Source organism: Fundulus heteroclitus, chromosome 15, assembly GCF_011125445.2.
Source record: "Fundulus heteroclitus isolate FHET01 chromosome 15, MU-UCD_Fhet_4.1, whole genome shotgun sequence".
NCBI classification, from domain to species: Eukaryota; Metazoa; Chordata; class Actinopteri; order Cyprinodontiformes; family Fundulidae; genus Fundulus; species Fundulus heteroclitus.
Genome location: NC_046375.1, coordinates 18,659,653 through 18,683,556, shown reverse-complemented (window position 1 = coordinate 18,683,556; position 23,904 = coordinate 18,659,653). Strand labels below are relative to the sequence as shown.

The 23,904-nt window shown below is 42.3% G+C and overlaps 1 protein-coding gene across 4 annotated transcripts in view; it reads left to right on the top strand.

Annotated features, from left to right (window-relative positions):
* ppp2r5cb (protein phosphatase 2, regulatory subunit B', gamma b) overlaps positions 1-23,656 on the top strand; it is a 29,421-nt gene extending 5,765 nt beyond the window's left edge. The window contains exons 1-14 of one of the 4 annotated variants that reach the window (XM_012854511.3): positions 7,169-7,399; positions 10,620-10,819; positions 13,804-13,914; positions 13,995-14,087; positions 14,223-14,353; positions 14,435-14,494; positions 15,553-15,661; positions 15,740-15,793; positions 17,870-18,040; positions 18,157-18,284; positions 18,392-18,493; positions 18,661-18,733; positions 18,994-19,110; positions 20,982-23,656. In XM_012854511.3, coding sequence (XP_012709965.2) covers positions 7,306-7,399; positions 10,620-10,819; positions 13,804-13,914; positions 13,995-14,087; positions 14,223-14,353; positions 14,435-14,494; positions 15,553-15,661; positions 15,740-15,793; positions 17,870-18,040; positions 18,157-18,284; positions 18,392-18,493; positions 18,661-18,733; positions 18,994-19,110; positions 20,982-21,116 — 1,578 coding nt within the window. In that variant the 5' untranslated portion in view covers positions 7,169-7,305 and the 3' untranslated portion in view covers positions 21,117-23,656. Of the gene's footprint in view, positions 1-7,167; positions 7,400-10,619; positions 10,820-13,803; positions 13,915-13,994; positions 14,088-14,222; positions 14,354-14,434; positions 14,495-15,552; positions 15,662-15,739; positions 15,794-17,869; positions 18,041-18,156; positions 18,285-18,391; positions 18,494-18,660; positions 18,734-18,993; positions 19,111-20,981 lie in introns of those variants that run through there. The other 3 variants (XM_012854509.3, XM_012854512.3, XM_012854510.3) reach the window with 3 other exon arrangements.
* Positions 23,657-23,904: the final 248 nt, after the last annotated feature.

Sequence of the window (23,904 nt, the reverse complement as noted above, 5' to 3'; positions counted from 1 at the left end):
TTCAATATCGATATACCTCCCAACCTCTAGGGGGCGTTATTACAGCGCAACCATTACATTTCACAGCGAAGGAGAGCAAATGAGACGAATTTGTGGAACGGCCGACAGGATTTTAGAAGCTCCTTTGTCCCTAAAATCAGATGTTTGGGCACATTTTTGGTTTCTGTGACACGTTAAATGCATTGAAGCAAATGCACTTTATTTTCCTGTTAATATGTCTGTGATCAATAAATAGAACATAAACATAATATTTGGCTGATTTTGGTGATTGAATCACTGAGCATTAATTCAAAGTAATAAATATCGATATTGGAATCAAAGCAAGCTGAGCCATGTATCGAGAATCGTATCGAATCGGCTCATCCTAGATGATACCCAGCCCTACTGAAGAACCTAGAAGTGTGTACTTTGGTGCCTTTTTATTTATTAAAGAGTATAACCCCTAAATTCCTCTTTCTTCAGTTCGGTTCACTGGTGTTGCCTCTTTCAAAGCATCTGCAGTAAATATTTTTCTCTCTTAGGGCAAAATCAGACTGGGCAGTTTAGACCTCGGGCGCCCCAGAAAAAGAAAAACAGACATCGGTATCAGCTAGGAAAATCCTGACTGGTGCATACATTGTGATTTTTTTTTTTTCTTTAATAGATGGATGAAACAAAGTTGGAACCTGAAAGAGAGGATTTATAAAACTGAGTGCGAATGATTGGGGCGAATTGTGCGTTTTCTCTCAAAGACGCATATTCTCTACATTTTTCGGGCGTTCTCGCCTGTAAAAGCTGATTGGTGTGTCTGAGGGACAGGATTTTTTTTGTTGTGCAGAGCCTGTCTTTACAGAGCTTGGAGCCTTTATTTTGTGTCCAATAAAACAGGACGGTGCAGCATGTTCAGTGGCACCAATTAAGTTCCTCTAGCTTCTGTTTTAACAAGGCAGAGCTTTCCATATGAGGTTTTGCAGGCAACCTGGTGCCCACCGAATTACATGTGCGGTCTTTTTAAATTTGATTTAATTCCTCTTCGTTCTAAGTCCGCTTTAAGAAAGCCTAGATTTCTTTAAAAAGTGTTTTTTGTGCGTGTTGCTCAATCGCCCCCAGAGATAAAAATTGTTACCCCAGTTCCAGAAGAACTTCAACACTTAGTTCTGCACAATTTAGTCTCCTTTCAGTCCCGTGGAAAGATCTGAATCTAACAGATAAACAGGCCATTAGAGCCCGTCGGTAGGGTTGAGCTCTTACATATGTGTTGTGCCAAGAAACCGACGAGTATAACTTAATTTGTGATCAACCTGCAAACTTCCCACAGCCCCAAAGTTAGCTCCGATAACGTTCTGCAAAAACATTATCCTGCTGTGGCCCAGTAGATGTTATCACTCGGTCCTGTCTAAACAGGCTCCTCGCTTGGCCTGTTTTCATTTCAGGCATGTTCACAACCTTGGGATGGAAACGCATGTCTGCAGGCCTGTCCTGTCTGCAGGGCCGCTCCGCTGCCGCCTGGCCAAAAGCGAGCAATTCCTGTGCGTTCATCCAAAAGCTGTGCGTGCTTTTTGTGATTATAGCATGCACAACCCCAGCTCTTTTATTATTATTATTATTATTTAAAAAAAAAAATAACATTTCAGTGTTTTGTTAGGTTGTAAGAACTGGAAATAAATCATTTCCATGTGTCACTTTCTTGCCTGTTGTGGAATCTATCTAAACAGTGTAGGAGAAAACTGTGTTTTCTGATGGGGTTTCACAGCCTGTCTGAGAGAGTTTGGTGCCCCCTGCTGGCCTAGAAGGTTACATGTTTGAATCATCACAGGATTTTTACTTTAATATATTAGTGTTGGATATATCTTTCTTTTTAAACAGTTGAAAGCCATCCATCAAATTTAGATACGTATGTGTTTTAAAAATAAGGGTTTTTAGATGAGACATGGAATAAAAGCACAAAAATAAAGATCTGTTAAGGTGTTGTACTCTGAGTCAAAAGCCAACGAGTTGAATAGAGCTCCAGCATTTATGTGGCGGGGACAGATCTGAGGCAGCAGCTGGAAGAATCCTGAACAGTTCTTTGAATCTTTACCTTAGAGAAACTTTCTGAATGTCAGCAGAGCTCTTAAAGTGTTTTGATTGGAAGATCGGTTAAATATTTTTTGGGGACAAGATTTAACAAAAAAATGAATGCATAAATAAAAATCGGTGTAGAAATACAGTCCAATGGAGAGAAGTTGTACCTGTTACAATTAGGAGGCTATGATTTTTATAAACTGCATCTGTCAAACTTTTAAAGTAAATGCAAAAACCTGTTAATGGACAAATGAAAGTGTAAAAAAAAAAAAAAAGCTAAAATATATATAATGTAAAATATGTGCATTCAATACATTGCTCATTTTATTAAGTTGATTGATCTGTATCTTTGTCTCTAGTTTGAACAATCCCTTTTATTTAGATTTTCATGGTATTGGGAATGCAAAACATTTTGTATAAACATATTAATTTAGATGATATTCATGACGATCAGCCCTCATATTCCATCTTTTTTCTCTGGTTTCCTTCATAACGAAGTAGCCAGCACGGTTAGCTGGATTTAGCTCCTCAGCTGTTAAATGTAAACATCGAGCATGGACATCAAGGGCAGTGAAAGGCCATCCAGGTATGTTTTCAGGCAGAATTTGCAGGCATATAATAATCTCCTAAACGTTATAACCAAGAAATCCTTAACTTATTGGAAATTGTACACTTTGATTTTTTTTTTTTCTTTATATTTTTGAGGATTTATTCTTTGGCGCCTGTAAGCTTGACATTGCAGTGCAGGCAAACTGAGTTTGTCAATGAATATAGGCCAGGAAAGGGATGAGTAGATGGATGAGAAACTTACTATGGGGTTATGGCGTCATCAGATTTAGCATTTACAACATTTCGATACATCCAACAAAAAAAGGGGGGAAAAATCCAACTCTATTATTGCTGCAGATAACCTGATTTGAACATAACCTTTTAATTTGAATCCACAGCTGTTGAGTTATGAGATAATTGCAGATAAATCTGGGATCCAGCCGGAGCTTTATTTGGGTCAGCGCCGAGCTGCTTCAGGGGGACAGGAAGTTCAGCGACTGTTTAAAAGAACCCGTGTTCGCAGCTCTGTTGATTGGTCTGTTTCTCGAAATAGATCGGAGCCTTAAGAACGTCGAGAGGACCGTGACATTGAAGATCAGCAGACCTGTAAAAGAGCCACTCATGATATTTTAGGATCCTCTGGATGTTATAAACGAGGAGTTATATCCTCTGTTATAACACGCCGTTGGTCCCATGGCGACCAGACTCATGATTTCTTCTAAATTCGCTCTGCTTGAGCTGCTAGAAATAGAGCAGGCCAGCGAATGCATGTGCCAGACACGCGTCTGGATGGATTAATATGTGGGCGTGTTCAGTATTGACTTCAGTTGTCGTGTTGCGCCATGACCAGGGAGCAGAACGGCGTGACTTGGCCTCTCTGTTATTAAATCTATTGTGTGTCGCCTTTAGATCCTGCTGCACCGAGTTTTGGACTTCTTAGCAACTACTTTATGCTATGATGCAGATGTTTACCACCCTAGGCAATTTTAATTGAGGGTAAAACCTTCAAATCTCTTCTTTTTTTTTTCTTTTTTACAAACCTGGATGTCAGGTTTAAACAACTGAGGATGAAACTGATACCCAGTACGTATCAGAATTTGTCACCAGGTTTAATATCTCCTATTTACCCAACCCAGTCACCTCCAGCCCCTCTAAAGCAGAAGGACAAACCCTCATAAGAGCTGCAACATGCTGTTAGTCATGTTTTTGTTGCTTCAAATGTTTACATAAAATTGAGAAATTCTGAAGCTGTTCTGAAGTTGTATTTGCTTTGATTAGGAGACACTAAGATTAATAACAGATTATTTCTGCACATACAAAGGTTGAGGATCATGAAATTGTTTTCATACTCCATAAAGTACAGCTGTGCTTGCTACGCTTTATTACTAACTGCATAGTTAGGATTTAGCTGTTGTTTGTGGCTTCATGGAGATTTGGTTTAAAACGAGCACCTAAAATGTTTATGGAAAGCCAGGGGTACTGTTTATTTAATTTGGTTTACTGAATGGGCCTTTCACCTTATAAACAGTTTCTTAATAGGTCCTTGTTGCATATTAAAAATAGAAGATTAGCAATAAGATTAGCTGTTCCTCATCTGACTGTTGAGAACCCACAATGGGAGTTTGATTAGCAGACTTGCTGACAACAAGCTGCACATTGCAGGCATGTGGAAGCGAGGCACCAGCGTTGCATCAAAACTGTTGTTGACCTTTTGCCACGTGTCATTTAATAGATTACATCTCAGGAGTTCTTGGAGGGGGCTTTATTTTGAAGAAAAAAAAAAAGAGTGCTGACTAGCCAGACGTGCTGAAGGTGGAACCGGTCCTGTCAAACTGCTGTCTGGTCTTGGCCACCGTGCAGCAGCTCAGTTTCAGAGTGTTGGTAATCTTCTTATAACCTAGGCCGTCCCTATTTGGAGCAACAGTTCTCTCTTTCAGATCCTCAGTGAGTCATTTGTAATGAGGTGCCACGTTGAACTTCCAGTAACCCGTATGAGCATAATAACACTAGATTTAACACGCCCGCTCCCCATGCACTCCATAACTTCACTTTAGGTGCTGAACTAATCGGAGGAAGGGCAAGCATGCACAATCGATCTGCACCTTCCTTCTGATTGACCAGTAGTAGCCGAGCTGACCCAACAAAGGACGGCCCTCCTTATTTGTATTGTAAGGCAGAAGTATATAAATAAAATGGGAAAAATGTAAAATGAATACGCGGAAATAAAAAAGGCTTGTAGGGGTAAGACATAACGCACCTATAAGTAAAAGAAAAACATGAAAAAAACACGATAAAATTAAAATAAAATGTTTAAATAATTTAAGGCTGGCTCACGCTGCAGGATTTTTAGCCCAATTTTCACCCTGATTTTAGGCGTGTCTCTTAAGATAAGAGGTTATCCTGCCATGTGTGGTGTGTTAAGGACGGTCTGATTCACTCCATAGAACCCCAAATCATATTCAACGTGTTGGATGGTTCTGCCCCAATACCCTAGCATGTGTGGTGTCTCTCGATGATAAACGAGCATGCAGATTGTTGCATTTGTTTCAAACCCTCTCCGGTTTTGAAAATAGGCCGACTATTTTAAAATCCTGCTGTGTGAACCAGCCTTAATGTGTCAGAAATGAAGAAAAAAATGTAAGGGTTCATTAAATTATACAATGTAAAGTAAATAACGGATATTTTACACAAAAACGTGAATAAATTAAGTTATTTCTCTCTTTTTTTAATTAATTATTGGTATTTAAGTGTATTGTTTATTTATTGGGCTAGTCAAATATTTCTGCGTTTGTTTTTGAAACTGTCTGGTTCTCCATAGCGGTCCGCACTTTGGTACATAACCCCTGCCTTTTGTGTATATCTCCTTACCCTTTCAACAATGTGAAAAAAAAACAACCACACCCCTGACATTGCTTCTGTGCTTCAGTGAAGCATCCCACAACCCTGCGCTGCATCATCATCATCATCATCATCATCATCATCATCATCATCACTGTCACTTCCCAAACAAATGCCGCTTGGCCAACCCCCTCCCCTCCAGAAATGCACAAACCACAACAACATGGAAATAAACGTTGAGTATTAATACCAGGCCAGTTTACCTATCAGACCGATAACAATATGATATTAATGTTGATATATCGTCGATCCTTACCTTGCTTACAAGAAAGCTAAATTGATCCATTTGGAAATATGCTTGGTTGTGAAAAACCACAGATATTCATGGTGTGGAAACATGAGGAGCATCACTCGTCGCTCTTGCTAAGCAAACTGCTTTGGAGCTACTGGCAGCACACGTCAAGCATCATGTCTGCTAAACAGCTGATTGCAGCCTCAACATGAGCAGATATGACCTCGGTTTGCTTCTGTTACTCTATTAGAAAGGAAGATTGGTGTAACTTAGAGTATTTTGTGCCACGGTTACCTAAAAACTACAGCTAAATTTAGTGGGTGTAAGTTCTGTATTAGAAAAGCACGACATGGAATAACATTAATATCACTGCAATCAATTTTTTTGAAGCAGTAGGAACTATTTATGCTCTAAACATATTTTCTAAAGGTGATTGTATATAATTATGTCCACATCAAGCATCCATACCAGTAAAGTTAAATTCTTAGTTTTAAACCCAGCATAATACGGTTTAATGTTTTTTTTTTTCTCAAATTGAAAGTAAAACTTGAAAAAAATAAAAAAAAATACGTTCCTCATAATATGAAGTCCCACTTATTAAATGCGTTTTACTTCTCTTCATTTAGTCAGTGCACTGCACTTTTCCTTGTTTTGTTTGTAGCACATGTTATATTTTGCATCATACTCTCATGCTGTGGAATAAAGATTCTCTTTTGGCGTCACGCATGGATATGTGTTTACGTGGTGTCCGTTTCAGTCGCTGTCTGCCTGTGGGAACTCTTTTGTCAGTCTGAGCCGTCCGCCTTCTCATCAGACCTGCCCTTTTCCTGCACAGCCTCGCAGCGCATGGGGTTTTGTCCTCGCCGCCGCCGCTGAGACAGAATGCGGGCTAAGTGTTGGTGCACATCCTGTGCTGCTTGAAACGAGACTTCCTGCCTTCCTGTTTCTCGGTCACATACACCTCGGCCTAGGCTGCGTTCCTGATGAGCTTCAATCACACAGGGGCAGAAAGACGCGTACAGGGGGCACTGCTTGAACAAAGAATGGCACAAACAGGGGAGGGATGCTGGCAAACGGCACGGCAGGTTCCAGATTTCAGCTAAACGGCATGCTCTGAAATTTGCTTCTTGTTTGTACTCAGTGAAGAAAAACCTCACATTTAAGGTTTTAAACTTCAAAATTAATCTTTTGAAGTTTAAGCACTCAAAACTTTTTTTTTAATCTTCATTTTTCTGCTCAAACCACTAAACAAGTTAAAATACTTTTTGTCCTTTTTTTAAAACTCCTGACAGTCGTAGCCGCTCCCACCACCATCACAATAACAGGCCTTCCCCCTTCGGCCCACCAGCCAATCCCTTCCCTTGTGTTTGTTTATGCCGACGGCCCGCCCACGTGACCGCAGCCAGCCAACCGGGGTGGCCGCTGCGGGAGCTGACGTCACTACCTAGCTGCTTTCCTCCCAGCAGCAGGGGAGCTTCATTTTCTGCTCAACGTTCGTGCTAAAATGGAGGCCGGCTGCTCGCCTTAGCCTTGGCCGCCCCGCTCTCCCCCCCTGCCTGCCTGCCTGCCGCCTCCGCTCGCTGATGTTGGCATGTACTAGCTCTGCCACCGGCATGGTTGTGGACACGCCGAGCTCCAATGGGCCTTTCCAGCCCACGGCCCTGATGCATTTTAGAGGTGAGGAAATGTGCGCTTTACGTGTTTTTTTTTTTTTTTTTGGGACTTCGAGAGGAGAGTTGCAAACATGCGGGCATACTATAACAAACTCCGCGTCAGTCATATGACTCTGCTTAAGGGGCTCTCGGCGTTCGCGGTCTGGGGGAGTTTGAGCTTTTTGTTGGCAGGAGAAGCCCCGCAGGAAGGAAGCCAGGTGACCGGGACGGAGGGGTTCGGCCGCGGCGTTAAATGTCTCGGTTCAGTCAGCGGGCGAAAAAGAGTGACAGTCCTGCGTCGTCGTCCTCCCCTCCCCCACCTTTTACTGTTGATGTCAGATGTAGGAAGTGAGGTGAAGGCTTGTTTTTTTTTTTTTTTTGACTGGGTCTGCGTTTGGTACACCTGTGGAAATCGCAGGTGTTTTTAGTGACGTTTGTCAGCAGAAGTTGTCTCTAACACAGAGACCCTTTACCTGCTGCAGCCCAGGTGTGTGTTTCATGACATTTATCCTCCCTTCTGCGTTAGATGGGTCAGCAACGGGGCTGGGTGGGACGCACAGCACAGCAGCTTTGTTAGCAGTTTAGTTTGATCCAACTTTCAGATGGCGACTCTTTCCTGCCTGCAAGCTGGAGTCTTCAGAAGAGGAAAGGTTATGTTCCTGTCCATGCAGCGATGCCTGCCTGTGAAGTCTGAAGTTGCACAGCGTGTCTCTTAATATTTTAGGACTGCTCAGAAACCCTAGTGCTTGTTGTGTAACAGGAGCTGATGGGACGAGGAGCCGATTAACCATTTATACACGCAAACATGAAGCTTTCGGACGCATCAGACCACGGATCATGGTCTGATGCGTTCCTCTTGCTTGAGTTAAACTCCTTTAATAAAAGTGTGAGCTGTATATTTACTGTTTTATTTACATAATTGATTGTTTATGCATCGAAGCGTGTATCCTTAACCTTATTGGATTTGCATTAATCAGAAAAAAGGGGGATAAAGTGACTTTGATGTATGTGTCTGAAACTTTGATACATTCTATGAAAAGGGGACATTTTTGATTAGCTGTTTCAGTCTGATCGTTGATCATGGACTTCATGCACGTGTGGGGAAAATACTACGGTTTTACTGTGTGTATATACATTGAGTATCCAGTATTATTGTTTTAAACTCCCCCTGAGGGTTTTCCGTTCCAGCAACCTGGGTGTGATGTTACAGCATACGTGATGTTTACCTTCAGTTTACAGGCTTAGAAATGTACGTCTCAGCGTGATTGGTCAGGGACAGGCCAGCTGAGAAGCAGCTGCTTGATATGTGTAATTCTTCTGTCTCTAATGTGACAAAGTTTGTCTTCAGGAGCCCGGTTCAAAACCCCAGCGGTTCTCTGCGAGTGTGGTTGCTCAAGCTGAGAAGTGATGCGCCCTCGAGCCTTTTTTCCTACGCTGCGGTTAGATGGATCCTGTTTGTTGCTTGTGACTGCGAGGCCGACCTGTTTCTAGATTTTTCTCTCCAGCGACTCGTTTATAATAACGGTGTTAGGATCTTGTCAGCTCCTTTTACCTTGTAATAAAAACATCTCACTTAAATTGACTGAAAGCCTTACTTGGCTGTAGCAAGTAAGCTAGTACTTGCAAATATTTGTAGGACAATTCTTAATATTCAAAATATTATTATATAATTGTTTGAACTCTTCGAATTGGGAGACTCAAGAAAGCTAAAGACGGTGCATCTTTTCTGTTTATGTTCCAGTATTAATTTTCGGTTAATTGTTGTCACTAGTTATAGGGGAAAAGGGTAAGCTGTGTCATCGTATGCTGCAATTTTAGCCATAGATAATTAAATTATGTTTATGTGCATTCATCTAGTGCCATATACCCAAATTAAATGGCTAATGTTGGTTTATGTTAGTCTTGTTTGCTACTTCTGGAAAACCACGCTGCATTTATTCGCTATATAGTAATTCATGAAGGGAAATTGTAAACTTTCGAGTCTGAACCTGTTAAAACTGACTTATCTGATCATTACCAGGTATTGTTTGTTTGTTTTGTGTGTGACTGGATTCACCTCGTAGCTCTGCTGTCCTCCATCTCTGCCGTTTGGATTTATTGATTTATTGAAATTTTAATCTTGCAAACATTGTTTTGAATCTACCCGACATTTTTCTTACCTCCTCGCATCTATTGACTGCACCTGACTCCGTCAGCGAGTCGGTGGCGTTGTGATCGTGGCGTAAGATAACCGTAGGTCTCTGATTGCACGTGGTCACCTATTGGGCGGCGGCGTCGGCTGTCTGCGGCCACCAAGGTGACGAATGACGCTCAGCCAGCTGTTTGAGGAGGAACTGAGTCACGGACGACGGGCTGTGATGACGTGATTATTGCTGCTTCATAGGCAGGTTTCATGCAGGGATCTTATCGCCATGTCGTAGGTGAACAGCGTGTCGTCTGGTTTGGTCCAGATCACTTTGTGACGGCACAGTCGTGTGTATCCTCCTGACTACTGGTGTAAAAAAGAAAGCAAAAAAACAAAAAAAACAGTGACTTTCCTGTTGAAGGTAATGTGCAACCATCACGGCTGTCTTGTGCCGATCGTCCGTTCCCTCCTGCGAGTTATTCCAGTTACTGCACAGGACTGTGAGTACAGCTGGAGGGGAGACGGTGCATTAGAGCTGCTTTGAGCACGGCTGAATGGCTGGACGCTGCCGCTGGCTCCATTTACCACCATTGAAACCCGGGGCTGGCTTTTTCCTCTTTTACGAGATGGCCGGGAAAGCCGTGTGAGACGGCCGGGAACAGAACAGACTGTCCCAGAACCTGTGTACGGACTGGAGCTCCGCTCTGTTCGAGCTTTTCTAAAAAAAAAAGTTTAGTTTTTGTTTTAAACTGGCAATTAATTAGGGCCGCCGTAATACATGGACAGGTGTAGTCCCATGAGTTAGATCCTCTGCATGAATGATGTAGCGGTGGCACAGGCTTTGAAATGCTAAATGTCTGATTTAGCATTTCCCATTTGATTTTTGGCGATAATTGCAGAGTGAGCATGCAAGTCATTTCCTCCTCAGCTGCAGCAGAGATCAAAAAACGTCTTCCCCAGCAAGACCGTTCCTCTGATAGGCTGTAAAGATCTTTACCGTTGCTCTTCTCTGCCTTCAAATATTCAGTGTTGTTCTGCAACTTTGTCACAAAATTAAAACCCGCGTACGGCTCGTTTCAGCTTCTCGTCTTTTTTTTTTTTTTCCTCCCATGTTTCCCAGACGTCCCCCCAGCAGAGCAGGAGAAGCTGTTCATCCAGAAGCTGCGTCAGTGCTGCGTGCTCTTTGATTTCGTCTCGGACCCCCTGAGCGACCTGAAATGGAAGGAGGTGAAACGAGCCGCTCTGAGCGAGATGGTGGAGTACATCACCCACAACAGGAACGTCATCACAGAGCCCATCTACCCAGAGGTGGTTCACATGGTCAGTGTCAAAGCAGTCGGCCGGCCATTCACATCTGTTGAATAATGTGGAGGATTTCCTGCGTTATAGACGAGCTCCACTGAAACAAGCTCACTCAGTCATTCAGTCCATGTAAAGAAAATACTTTGTTTTTTAACGCATGAACGTTTTTACTGTGAAGCAGCAAGTTATCGCTTTCACACCCGTTACATATGGATTCGTTTTCAGTTAAGTTTGGCCTTTAATTTGTCTCAAAACTGTAGATCTGAGCCCCTTATGTATATTTTTTTTTAAAGAACCTAACCTAGATTTGTTTTTATCACGATATAGAAACGTTTTTGCTGCATCATAATGGATGTTTCTCATCAGTCAATCCTCTGAGAGGTCTGACAATCACCAAACTTTTGCCCCGTCAAGTTCTCCGGTATATTCCCACATGTTTTTTTTTTTTTCTGATTAATTGCCTGCTAGCTCTGCTCTCGTTAATATATTTTTTGCTTTAGTGCCTAGCCCAGCTAGCCTTTTTTTTGGGGGGGGGAGTTGTTGGTGGTTCTTCCAACTAAAAGGAGTGGGACGGGAAAACAAAACCACTTGTTGCTCCACACATGAACATGCTGATAAAAGCAGGTTTTCTACTGTGAAGCAATCTCTCTATGGTCTGATGAGCTCAGATCTGTGGCTTCAGGTTTAAAGTGGTAAAAGTTTAAAACGTTGGATAGGATCCTTTTTTTTTTTTTTCGCAGAATGGCATAAAGTTATCGTCTAACACCCGTTTATCTGTGTTTCTGGCTGTGTTCAGTCCTAAGGCACAATAGTTGCTTGGCCCTTTCGCAGCTCAGCCAAATTCAAATGTTAAAACCCTTGTGATCAAAGATAGGTTGGTAATTAAGTATTTTCACATTTGCAATTATTCCTCTGTAGGCCTGATTCTGAGCATTTGTCCGGGTTCAGCCGTCAACACCCTCCTGATGACCCACAGCGTCTTCCTCCCAGCTTGTAGTCAGGACTCATCCTCATCGCCACATTTGTTTTCCCAAGCCAAATTAAAAACCCTTTGATGTTAATCAAAGCCCTGCCTCAGTGCCACATTATAAACCGCGCCTGATCAAGGTGCAAATATCCCCCCCCACCCCCCTCCCTTTGCTTGTTGAAGCTCTATTTGATCAGTGCAGCTGAAAATGCAACCGCAATGCTAAATCAGCATAGAAATGTTCTCTTATTCCGGCCTGGCTCCTTTTCCTGACCCCCCCTTAAAGACGAGGGCCTTTTGGAACCGTCTAATGGCTTTTATCATCAAAGTGGGGACAGACACGACCGACTCCTTCATGGTAATAAAGTGCGTATTCTTATGCTAACGCCGTACAAGTGGTTTTCACACAAGCTCTTGATTGTTGTTCAGGGACGTGTTTGAAACCGCGATGCTGGAAACGCAAAATGATCAGATTTGAAGGACTTACCCGTTTCAGCATTTAGGTTACTCCTTTCTCCCGCTTGCTTAAAAAGTTAATGTGCTGTTTGGAGAGGCCTGAAAACTATACGAGTGCTGCCGATCACATTCTTTATTTAGAAAGGTTAGATGGCAGAATGTGTATTAAGCAGCTGAGCGCAAGCTAACCTAAAAGCCTGTCTAATTACCTGGCTAACCTCTTGCAGTGTCTTTCTATATAGAGCTTGGACTTGCAGTTTGCACCCTTGAAACTTTCAGCTCCATAGTCTTAAAAGACTTCCCCCACAGTGTGCATCTGTTAAAAATACTAAATAAAAATGTTTTAAAGATAAAAAAAAAAACTTTTATTGATCTCACAATGGAGAAATTCACGTCACATCAGCTCTTATAATCAACAGAAGGTGCACAAAGGAGGAAAGGGTGCATGGAGTATATACACTGCAATCCAGATATAAAATGACCTGCTTTAGCTGAAATACATGTTAGATTTGTTATCTTGAACTTTTTCATATTATTTGGAGTTGCAATCACAAACACAACCATAATTGTATGTTTGTGGGGTATCAATTGGGAACATATTTATGTTTTAACATGGTGGTGGTAGCATCATTATGTGGGAATGCTTGTCTCTAACAGGGAGATGTTTAGAGCTAAATACACGGTGGTTGTGGGAGAAAACCAGTTAGATGGTTTTGATCGGCTTAAGATGTTAAAAGTTCGCCTTTCAGCGTGACAGTAACCCTAAACTTAGGCCCAGCGCTACTTTGGATTGGTTTATAGCAAAGAATGTGCAATGTTGGAATGGCCCAGTCAAAGCCCAGACCTCAGTCCAATTGAGAATCTGGGGTAAAGTTTGAACAGGAGAGCTCCTTCCAGTCTAATTGAGCTTGAGCTAGTTAGCAAATAGCTAAAATTTCCTTCCACTTCACTTATGTGTTTTCTTAATTGTATAAAATCCAACCAAAAGACACGGAAACGTCTTGTTTTTTATGTGAAATGTTTGAAGTGGTATTGATGCCTTTTTAAAGGGGGGGCGTGTGTAATCCGTCTGACACTAGGAAGCAAAGCCAACCCAGTTCTGTTCATCTCTTATGCAGTTAACAAATGCAACATTTAAGACGCATTTTCATTGATGCATCTGTCGAACATGGTTTTTGATCATCAAAGTCAAGATTTAAATCTCTTCACAACTCGCTGATCTGTAGAGGCGGCGTTGTGGAAGGAGAGTTTTGTAAATAGCTGCTGATATTTTAGCTGTTGTATTTTTATTTTTTTATTCTGTGCTGATTGCTTCACCTCTCAGATGGCGTTTAATGCTAACATTTAGCTACTGCTCGCAGAAAGAGCCGACGTTCTCCAGACACCGGTGTAGCGCGCATGTAGGGAATGTTGCTGTGGGTTAACGTGTGAGTGCGGTATTGGTTTCTCTTAAGGTCACTTTCTGCTGGGGTAACGGATCTAATAGGTCAGGTTTAGCCTTAGGTCTGATGACGCTTTTAGGAGACAGGAAAAAGGAGAAAAAGATGCTGAGCAGACGCTTTTCTCTTCGTTTCCCCAGTTCGCGGTGAACATGTTTAGGACGTTGCCGCCTTCATCCAACCCCACCGGCGCCGAGTTTGACCCGGAAGAGGATGAGCCCACGCTAGAGGCAGCATGGCCGCATCTACAGGTAAGAGGAGAACACAAAACACGACGACGCACAGGCAGAATAAGCATCCTAAGCCACTGTAATCTGCTTTTTTTCCGCAGCTTGTCTACGAATTTTTCCTACGCTTTCTGGAGTCACCAGACTTCCAACCCAACATTGCCAAAAAGTATATTGACCAGAAGTTTGTAATGCAGGTGAGCACCTAAGTTTCTCAATGTTTAAGCATCAAATAGAGGGTTTAAACATTTATATTACGGTGTAATAATTTTAATTATGCTCGTGAGGTTTCTCCCGTGACTTTAGTTATTTATTTAATTTTTTGTTTTCAGCTCTTAGAACTATTTGACAGTGAGGATCCCAGAGAACGAGATTTTTTAAAGACCACTCTGCATCGTATCTATGGCAAGTTCCTGGGTCTGCGAGCGTACATTAGGAAACAGATAAATAACATATTTTATACGTGAGTATGTTTCAGCTATCAAGCTTGATGGGAGGTGATGCGATCGATGGAGGTTTGATGGAAACATCTTTTCTTCTCTAGGTTCATTTATGAGACCGAGCGCCATAATGGAATAGCAGAACTACTGGAAATACTCGGGAGGTAAGTTGTTGCGCTAGACACTTTAATTACAGAACTTTAGGAAAAGTCAGAAAGTTTGAGTTTTATAATTATGCATTTTATAGGGGTCAAAGATTCAGTTTTGGAAAATTTGAGTTTCGAGGCTCTGCTGAGCAAAGAGATAAAAAGATCCATTGCTGATCCATTGCATATTGATGTATTTTTAACTGTCCTTTATCTCAGATTTTTTTTTTTGTATCAACATGTTACAGCTCATGTATCGTTTTGGTTTTTAAATTACAAAACATTCAAATAAATTAAGATTTTTAAAGTCAAAACAACCTTTTTTACTCCCTTCTTAGCATGTAAACCCATTTAGATCAAAGTTTTTAAGGAGTCCTGTAGCTCATTAGCTGGGTCCGGTCTGATTACCAAGCACATCACTGACAGTCCCCAGCATATATCAGTGATCACAAACCGGGCTTTCATCTATATTTAGTGTAGGATAATCCAGTCCACATTTGAGAAGGCTAAAGCGTCACACGTTTTTAAATCGAGCTGATCTAAGCTGGTCAGGATGCCAGAAAAGGTGTGCGGTAGCTCTTTATCACTTGGCTGAATCTAAAGCTAGCATCAGTATTGTACCGTTTCAGGAATTAGCTGTAAGTAGTTGAAAATGCTTTCAGTTTCTCTGCTCTCTCCAGTCTGGTCTAAAACCATCAGAACGGGTTTCACTGAAAGCGTTCTGCTCTATCTTCAGAAGCCCACAGCGGAAATCCTTTGAACAGTATTTTAAATACTAAATAGTTTCAGTTTTACGTTCCCACTGTGACAATAATTCCTGCGTTTTATTCCCCAGACTGCTCACAGTTTATACATTTTATGGGTTGTTTTGTTTTTATTGTTCTCCATGATGTGTGCTGCTGCCTTCCTTTTAAGTAACAAAACTTTTTTTTAACCTATCAGGAAAATAACTGCATTATGATAGGATTTTTTCTCCCCCTGTTTAGAACCAGAATTAGGTTTGAGCTGTTGTTTGTTTGGCCTGTCAATATAATCCTAGAGAGCAGCATCTAAATGTCCCCGCTTCCTTCTTGCAGCATCATCAACGGATTTGCTTTGCCTCTGAAAGAAGAGCACAAAATCTTTCTACTCAAAGTCCTTCTGCCTTTACACAAAGTCAAGTCTCTGAGTGTATATCACCCGCAGGTGAGTACTCCCAGTGTCGCCTGCTGACTGCAGCGCTTTAGCAGACGAGGAAACTAAACGGTGTCGTTTGTTTCACAGCTGGCCTACTGTGTGGTTCAGTTCTTGGAGAAGGATAGCACCCTGACGGAGCCGGTAAGGTTGAGCTCGTTAACGCTGTCTGCTCGTTGATGTTGCTGATTGAATTAGCCCTCGCCATCCTGTTTGCTCCGGATCATTAGGAAACCTCACAGCAGTCCGTAGACTGCAATGTTTCACGTTCATTAGCAAAGCTGGTTTGTCTTTAGTCCCCTTTCATTTCATTTTTTTTTTTACCATCTTTCAATACTTGTATGTTTTAACAGTTGTAAATATTTAAGAATTTTAATTATTTTTCCATATTTTTTTTTACCAGGAAAAAGGAAATCAAATTATTTATATATAAATACATAAAAAGCCTCATCAGAATGTGCTTTGTAAATACCGAGCTCCTAAAGACAACCTGAAAAGTAAATGTGTGGACAAAAAAAAACTTTTCTGAACAGAAACGTTTTTCACTTTCTGTCCATTAATATTACTATGAAACATTAAATGCTGGAAGTATTGAAATGGGCCGTTATGCTGATGAGATGCTGGTTTGTCTTCATGTATTTTATTAGCTTGTATTGCACCTTATCTTATTAATGTCTCATGCCTTCTGTCTGCTTTTAATCTCTCATTTTCTGTCTGTTAAATGCTAAATGAGACCTCAAAAATGTATTTGATTTGATAGGTGAATAATAATTGCTACAATTCTCAGGTAAAGTGCATTCTTGTTGTATAAAAAGCGAGTTTATGAAGCCAGAGGAAAAAATATAATATAAACCTGATGCAGCGATGGACAGAATGGGCCGTACCATTGACGGCATGATCTCTCTGCTTTGGTAGATTGTCATTATTTTCTAATCCTTCATTTTCTAATATCTATACATCAGCCACCCTTAACGATATGGCAAAAAGCTTCATTTATTACTTCATTGGATGGGGGGGGGGGTGTTAACATCTCAGTTCTCCTTGAGCATGATGGGAGTGTAAATCTGCTGCTACCTGCAGAAGCAGCTTTGTGCCGCGTGGATAGATCAGATGCAAGCATGAAGGTTTGTCACGGAGATTTTTTGCAAGAGTCTAAGACAACCGTCTAGCAAAATGATTACAGAGGAGAACATGTTCCTGTTTCTTTTTGTTTACTCTTAGAACGCGTGGTTAGCTGTTTGTTTCCTCCCCACGTGCTCTCTTCTTCTGGCCGGACTCTGCAGGGCTGTTTCCTTTAAACATTGACACAACACTGTTTTCTTATAAGGAACGGTCTGCTTGGACATTTTATGGGATTCAGGGGCTGGTGAAGGCCTGTGATTGTGTAGCCCAACCACTTTTCTCTTCTGAAAGGAGTATCAGGAGGCTCCTGGTGTTTCTTTTATTGCAATACGTGATTGCAGCTGAAAGGCCCGTGTAGCAATAGAGTCACGTTGTCGTCCTGCACACCCTGACCAGCAGGATCTGCAGGACGACACTCGGTAGGTAAGGGATTTTCCCTTTATCACATGAATTACATCTGCTGTTCAACTTAAGATAATGTGCTTTTCATTCAGTGCGTTGCTGCATTTTCCATCATGCCAATAGAGATTGGCAGTTGCTCTGAATGATGCTGTGCGTGCAACGTTACATTAATGCATAAATATGGCGTTATGACCCTTTTTCTCATCTGAAAGTAGAGGCGAGCGTTAATATTGTAGATGGTGAAGGATTAGAACATGTTGACTATCCTACACAGCAAAGAGAGCTTCATATTGTCTGTTTCATGATGTTTAGCCTAAACTTCTGGTTTTCCTCTTCTCAGTTAACGTTATAAAATAACACACAGCAAGAAGAGTGCTCTTTATTTGGTGGTGCTGCCGTTGTTTAGCTTTTGAAGTAAAAAGCCAGCTTGGAATTGGGCAAAGCTGTGTATCTAATGTAGGTTTAAGTCTTAAATATGTTCATTTATTTACTAAACTGTGTTAGACACAAGTTGACAAAACTTCCCAAATTGATTTAAGTTAAATTTCTGTTGTTCTCTGGACCAAATACCTCCAAATAAATGTGTTTTTACGGAGCAAAACTGTGATAAAATCATGGTTGTAGATGTTTGTCTTCTGATGGACCTGCCTGTGTGTGTGTGTGTGTGTGTGTGTGTGTGTGTGTGTGTGTGTGCAGACTGTTATGGCGTTGTTAAAATATTGGCCAAAGACCCACAGTCCAAAGGAGGTGATGTTCCTGAATGAGCTGGAGGAGATACTGGATGTAATCGAGCCCTCTGAGTTCGTCAAAGTCATGGAGCCACTTTTCAGACAGCTCGCCAAGTGTGTGTCCAGTCCACACTTCCAGGTCTGCGTCTCCATCTCGGCCAACTTGTTTTTCTTTTGGGCAGCTCCGGGTTAGTTTGTGGTTCTCCCTTTTTGTTTGTGCGCGTAACGTGACTGTGGGCCAAACTGCGTTGTTAGGTGGCCGAGCGCGCTCTGTACTACTGGAACAACGAGTACATCATGAGCCTGATCAGCGACAACGCCACCAAGATCCTGCCCATCATGTTTCCAGCCCTTTACCGCAACTCCAAGACCCACTGGAACAAGTGAGCCTGGGGGACAGTCTTCCTCCGTGGTGGAGCTGGGTGTGTTGTAGCCGCCTAATTGTTGTTGGTAGAACAAGCGAGCCACAGGAATCTTTTTGTGCCCACAGGACAATCCACGGTTTGATCTATAACGCTCTGAAACTCTTCATGGAGATGAATCAGAAGCTGTTTGACGACTGCACCCAGCAGTTCAAAGCGGAGAAGAGCAAGTAAGTCTGCATCGCGTCGATGGTTCCAGGGCGCTACATTCATTCTGGCTCTCATCACTCGGTTCCATAAATCACTGGGAATATAATTTAAACTTTAATCAGAGCTGGAAAATTACGAGCAGCCTGGATGTGTGCGCTGAAACGTCGCTTTGTCTGCTTTGTCGTAGAGAGAAAAGCAAATGGAAGGAGAGAGAAGATGCTTGGCTGAAGATAGAGAATCTTGCAAAGTCCAGCCCACAGGTGAGAGGAAACGCACTGCAGCAGATTAATGGCGCTCCGATTGAAGCGAGCCGCAGAGATCCTTCAGTTCCGACATCTAGAAAACGATCCTGAGAGGCTGATGTAGTCTCCTTTTTAGTCTTTAAAAGAAGGATCAGGTGTAGTTTAAGTCACGCCGTAGACCGTACCATAAAGATCTCTAGCATGCAGGTTTCAGCTGAGTTTCCACAGTGACGCTTTTTTATTTATTTATTTTTAATTGGTGTTTTGTGCCTGTGCAGTTTTTGGTGTACATTGACCCTCCAGGATCAGGCGGTCCGATGGAGATGGAGACAGATGTGCCTGTGATAGAAGATGTCAGTGTGTTAAAGAAAGCAGTAGAGGAGGGAGCCACACAGGTCAGTGTGGCGTTTAGCATTAAAGATGCTCATCTGATTTCAAACATACTGAGGGAAACTGATTCACACCTAAAATATTTGTCAATTGTTCTCCCTAAAGAAGACCTGGGTTCTCCGGTTAGCATTTAGCTTTTCCTGACTGTGTCGGGGACGACCAGTTAGTGCAGATTTCTGTCCGCTTCACTTCAAATTCTAATCGTTTCTTCTGCTGCCAAGTTGAGTGTTGGTAGATAATTCAGGGATCATTGCAGCCTCTCCCAGCCATTTTTCTTTTTCATAGCCTATAAATTGCTCCAGACTTTTAATTTTACTCATTCCACATGTCCAGGTGGAAATCAACATATTACCTGAGCTGCTTTCCAAACACCAAAGACGAGATAAATCAGTCTAGATGGCCTTGCGAAACCATTTACCTGTTCTGTCAAAACCATTAACTTTAATGAGTTTCATTGGGATTTTGTGTGATGTGTCGCCACCAAGCCGTGTGTGATTATAAAGTGAGAGGTTTCTTTTTCCATAAATGAAAATCTAAAATTGTGCTGTGCATTTGTATTCAGGCCCCTTTTTATTAGGACACTAACTGCCTTCTGAAATCACCCAAGTGGTAAACGGAGTCCATCTGGTTGGAACCAAATCTCAGCAATAATTCAGCTTTTATCCTGCAAGCCTCAAAAGCTTGTTGGGGAACATTGACGCTGAACACAGTAGATTTCAGGGATAAAACTGTGCAGGAGGTTAAAGCGAAGTTAAGTTGTGACTGTCTAGAGCAGCGCTGTCAAACTCATTTCTATATTGGGCTGCTTTGGCAACATATAGTCATTAAAAGGGCCGTTTGCACGTGTAAAGATGATACTTTTCACTTCATGATTTCAGTTCACATAGAAGTATAAAAAATGCACAGTAACATAAAAGTAGCACCCTTAGGCCCAGTTTATGCAATTTATCTGCAAAGAAAGTTGACATTGGGGTGAGTTACACTTTAAACGCATTATTCTGCATAATTTTTACTCTTTATGGACATTTCTGGGTTGTTTTAATGTGTTGTGGGAAAACTGACATCTAGTGGCAGGATGCCGTTACTACACAGTTAAAACATTTGCTACAGGAGGCACAGTTTTAGCCACTTTATACACTTTAAAAAGATGTACGTCTATACTTTATGACACGATATGCCTTTTTTGGCGCTTGAGGGCCAAATAAACTGCCTTGATGGCCCAGATTCGGCCCGCGGGCCTTAAGTTTGACACTTGTGGTCTAGAGGATGTGTTTTTAAAAAGGAAAGCGTATGGCGAGCACAGCATCATGCTGTGGGGGTGCTGTTCTTCAGCCGGGTCAGAGTTAGTGAGCGTATAGATGGAGATGAATACATTAAGGAAGAATCAATGGGGGGAAAATGCAGTTATTGTTTTAGGCCTACCCCGAAGACTGAAATGGCAACTAAAGATGGTGATGCCAAGTATTGACTCCTTATTCTTCTACTTCACTGCTTCTAAATTAACCTTTCATACAAAATCCCAATAAAATTCACACACAGCAAAAAGCTAAAGCAGTGAGAGTGCTTTGGTAATTCACTGTTAAATCAGGTTTCCTACACAAAATGTTTGCTTTCCTCTTTGATTTTAAGCCTGTTTCTCATTCTGTTGGTGCTCATTCTGTTGTGAAACGTGATCTGCTGTGCTGCGCGTCCTTTGTGCAGCTGCTGGTTGAGCTGCGTCATACAGGAAAGAAGAAGCGCCACGCGTTGGCAGAGACCGAAACATTCCAGTGATGGATGTCAGACTGTTGGACAACCTTCTGTGCAGCAGAGCTGCGCGTCTCTTTGGTTTCTGCGTCAGTGCTGGTGTTACTGACGCTCCTCTTTTTATGCGCAGGTCCTAAAAGAGCAGCGCAGAGAACGGCCTTTAGTGAGGAGGAAATCGGAGCTTCCAAAAGACATCTCCACCGTCACAGCGCTGGAGTTACACCGAAGAGCCGAGGAAATGTTGACGACGCACGACGCCCCCTAAGAGACCATCCTTTAAAACGAGAATTTTGTCTAAGAAAAACGAACAAACAAAAAAAACCGCACCACAGCAGCATCCACAGAGGAACCACAGGCCCACGGAGGGCCAGCACAACAACAGAACTCTGGTATCTCAGTGCACAGCGCAGAACAGAACAGAACAGGCCAGGGAAAAAACGTCTAAAGTCAAAGCTACACGTTTAAGGAAGCTTTTTAAGGACAAGTGGTGCTCGTCCTCCCTCACTTCCCAAACTCCTCCGTCTCCTGGTATCAGAGACGGCTGCAGTGCTGGACGCATGGCCACCAAGTCCTGATATTTACCTACTTTTCCCCCAGAAACGAAACAAACAAAAGAGCGTAAGGTGTCCTCCTCCCTAGTTTTTCTGTCCCACCAGCTTGTTTTTTCGGGGTACTGTGCTGCCCTCTTCTGGTCATTCTTCTCAGGTGTTCCATTCAGCGTGTGACCTGTCTGATCTTCTTGCCTCTTATCTATAGATGTCAGGTGCTTGTTAAAACAATACGAGCTTTTAGCTGTGTTAGGTCAAAAAAAAAAAGGAGGGGGAAAAAAAACAATTTGGTGAAGCAAGTCAGCTGTTTCTACATATATATTTAATATTAGCTATTTTTCTCATGACATTTAAACAAAGCAGCTGTTTATATTTCTCCTTACATAGTATGAGGAGCTTGTCTCTAATGAAAAAAAAAAAAGGAAACACTTCTTTAAAGCGCGGCCATTTTGTCGGTTGCCATGGTGTTTTTCATGCTATCAATCGTTTTTTCACGACAAAGACCCCCAGACCGACCTGGGCTCAGTCATTACGCCACAGTTGAATTTGTCCAGATTAAATTTTTTAATTTTTCCTATTTCACATGCGAATGAAGAAGTCCATTTCGGTGCCAACTTCTTCCATTCCCCACTTCTCCTGAAGGTGAAGTTAGCACGGGGCGAGGCTCAGACAGCCCAGCCCGGTCTGCTGCACCCGTTACTGGAGAGGAGGGTTTCATTTTAGGTCGTCCATTTGCACCCATTCCGAACAAGTCTTCGTCATCGTGGCGAGGCTTTTATGAGAGGCCGAGGAGATGGCGCGTTTATGCGGCATCGACGCATCGAATCAAGCGGAAACTTTGCAGATCGGCTGGATTTCTGCTACAAAACTCTCGCCAGAAGCTGGCAGAGGTATGATTTGGTTCCAAGCCTTTCTTTTCACAGTGCCTTTTGTCATCGAATGGGATGTTCGCTGCAGACGGAGCGTCGACGCGTAGCTGACATGCTAGCTCACTGGAGAATTTGCACCATTAGGTTTCTAAAAGAGGATCCGACGTGTTCCAGCGGAGCACCTTCACGCTGCTTGGCCCCCCAGCACCTGCCCTGCTGAAGCCCCGTAGCCGAGAACGCAGGTGGTGCGCTCTTCCCTCCCCCTCCCCTCCCCAAACAAGCCACTTCAGCGAATTAAGCACTTCCTGATAAAACTTGAAAGAAAATGGAAACATAAAAAAAAAAAAGTAGTGCAGAGCCGAAATCCGTAATGCTGTCCGTCTTGGCGTGAAGGGGGCCCCGGGCCCCGCGGTGCCTGTCACGAAGAGCTCGCCTCCCATCACAACTCTTCCTTTACCGTCCCATTCCACCTCGGATCTGTTAGTATCATTTCCGCTCAGACCTGCGCTCCCCTTCCTCAGCAAGGAAACAAACAAACAAAAAAAAAAAAAAGAAAAGAGAGAAACGAACAGGAGGATGTGCTTCTGGATGCTCGCCGGTTCATTTTGTTGTGGTTTTACTCCTCCTTTGCCTGCGGAACCGTGTCAGTGTTTCAACTGAATGTGCAAACTGTAAATTATACTGAAAGTCACACTGTTCTGTTTCTTTCCACGTTTGTCCTGAACAGCAGTCGCCACAGGGCGCGCGCCGACGCCTCTCCAGCACCGTCCGCTCCGACTCTAGCGCTGGGTTCACGGAGCGCAGGGCGATCGGTCTGGTTGTGCTGCCGCAGCGCAGCGTCGCCGCCCTGCTGGTGACTTGTGGTCTTAAAATGGCTTTAATACCGGCTTCTTTGGAGCTCTTTTCATTTTACCATAAGCTTTGTTTTTTTTCTCTCTCTCTCTCTCTTTAAAAAGATTTTTTTATTGCAAGTGTCCTTTAGTATTTGTTATACTAAATGGCTTCATTGTACATATAATGTACTTTTATGTTATATCTATTATTAGATGGTAGATTTCATATTTTGTACAAACTACCCTGTGTACAGAATTCAGAGGTTCTTAGCAACTGCAGACGGTTGGTATGTGGCACAAAGTTCAACACGTTTAACTACTTTCAGCTAGAAAGCAACTAGAGTTGGAAAAGTTTTATCTTTGTAACTCAACATCTTTTCCGTTTTGATTTATATACCGGTATATTTTTTTTTCTTTCCACATCCAGACATGTTTTGCTCTTTGCATAAATTAGTTTTTTTTTTTTTGTGCTTACTTTTCTGCAAAAACTGCAGTGGTGTATGTCTATCTATATACAGCAAATAAAGAGAACGTGAGTTTTATATTTTCATCCTAGACGTGGTCCTGCGGCTCAATCTTTTTGTGCTTAGCCTTTGATAATTTATTCCTGAATCCTGCTCCGATTATGGATGGTTTAACTCTTTATTCTTCAGTTTAAATCAGTTATATCAAGATAGATGAGCTAGATAATTACTTTATTGATCTCCGGTAGGGGAAATTCTTCTGCCCGATAGCATAGATAAAAACATGTGAAATAGGAAAAAACAAAACGTAGAAATTGGGTTAAAAAAAGTAAATACACA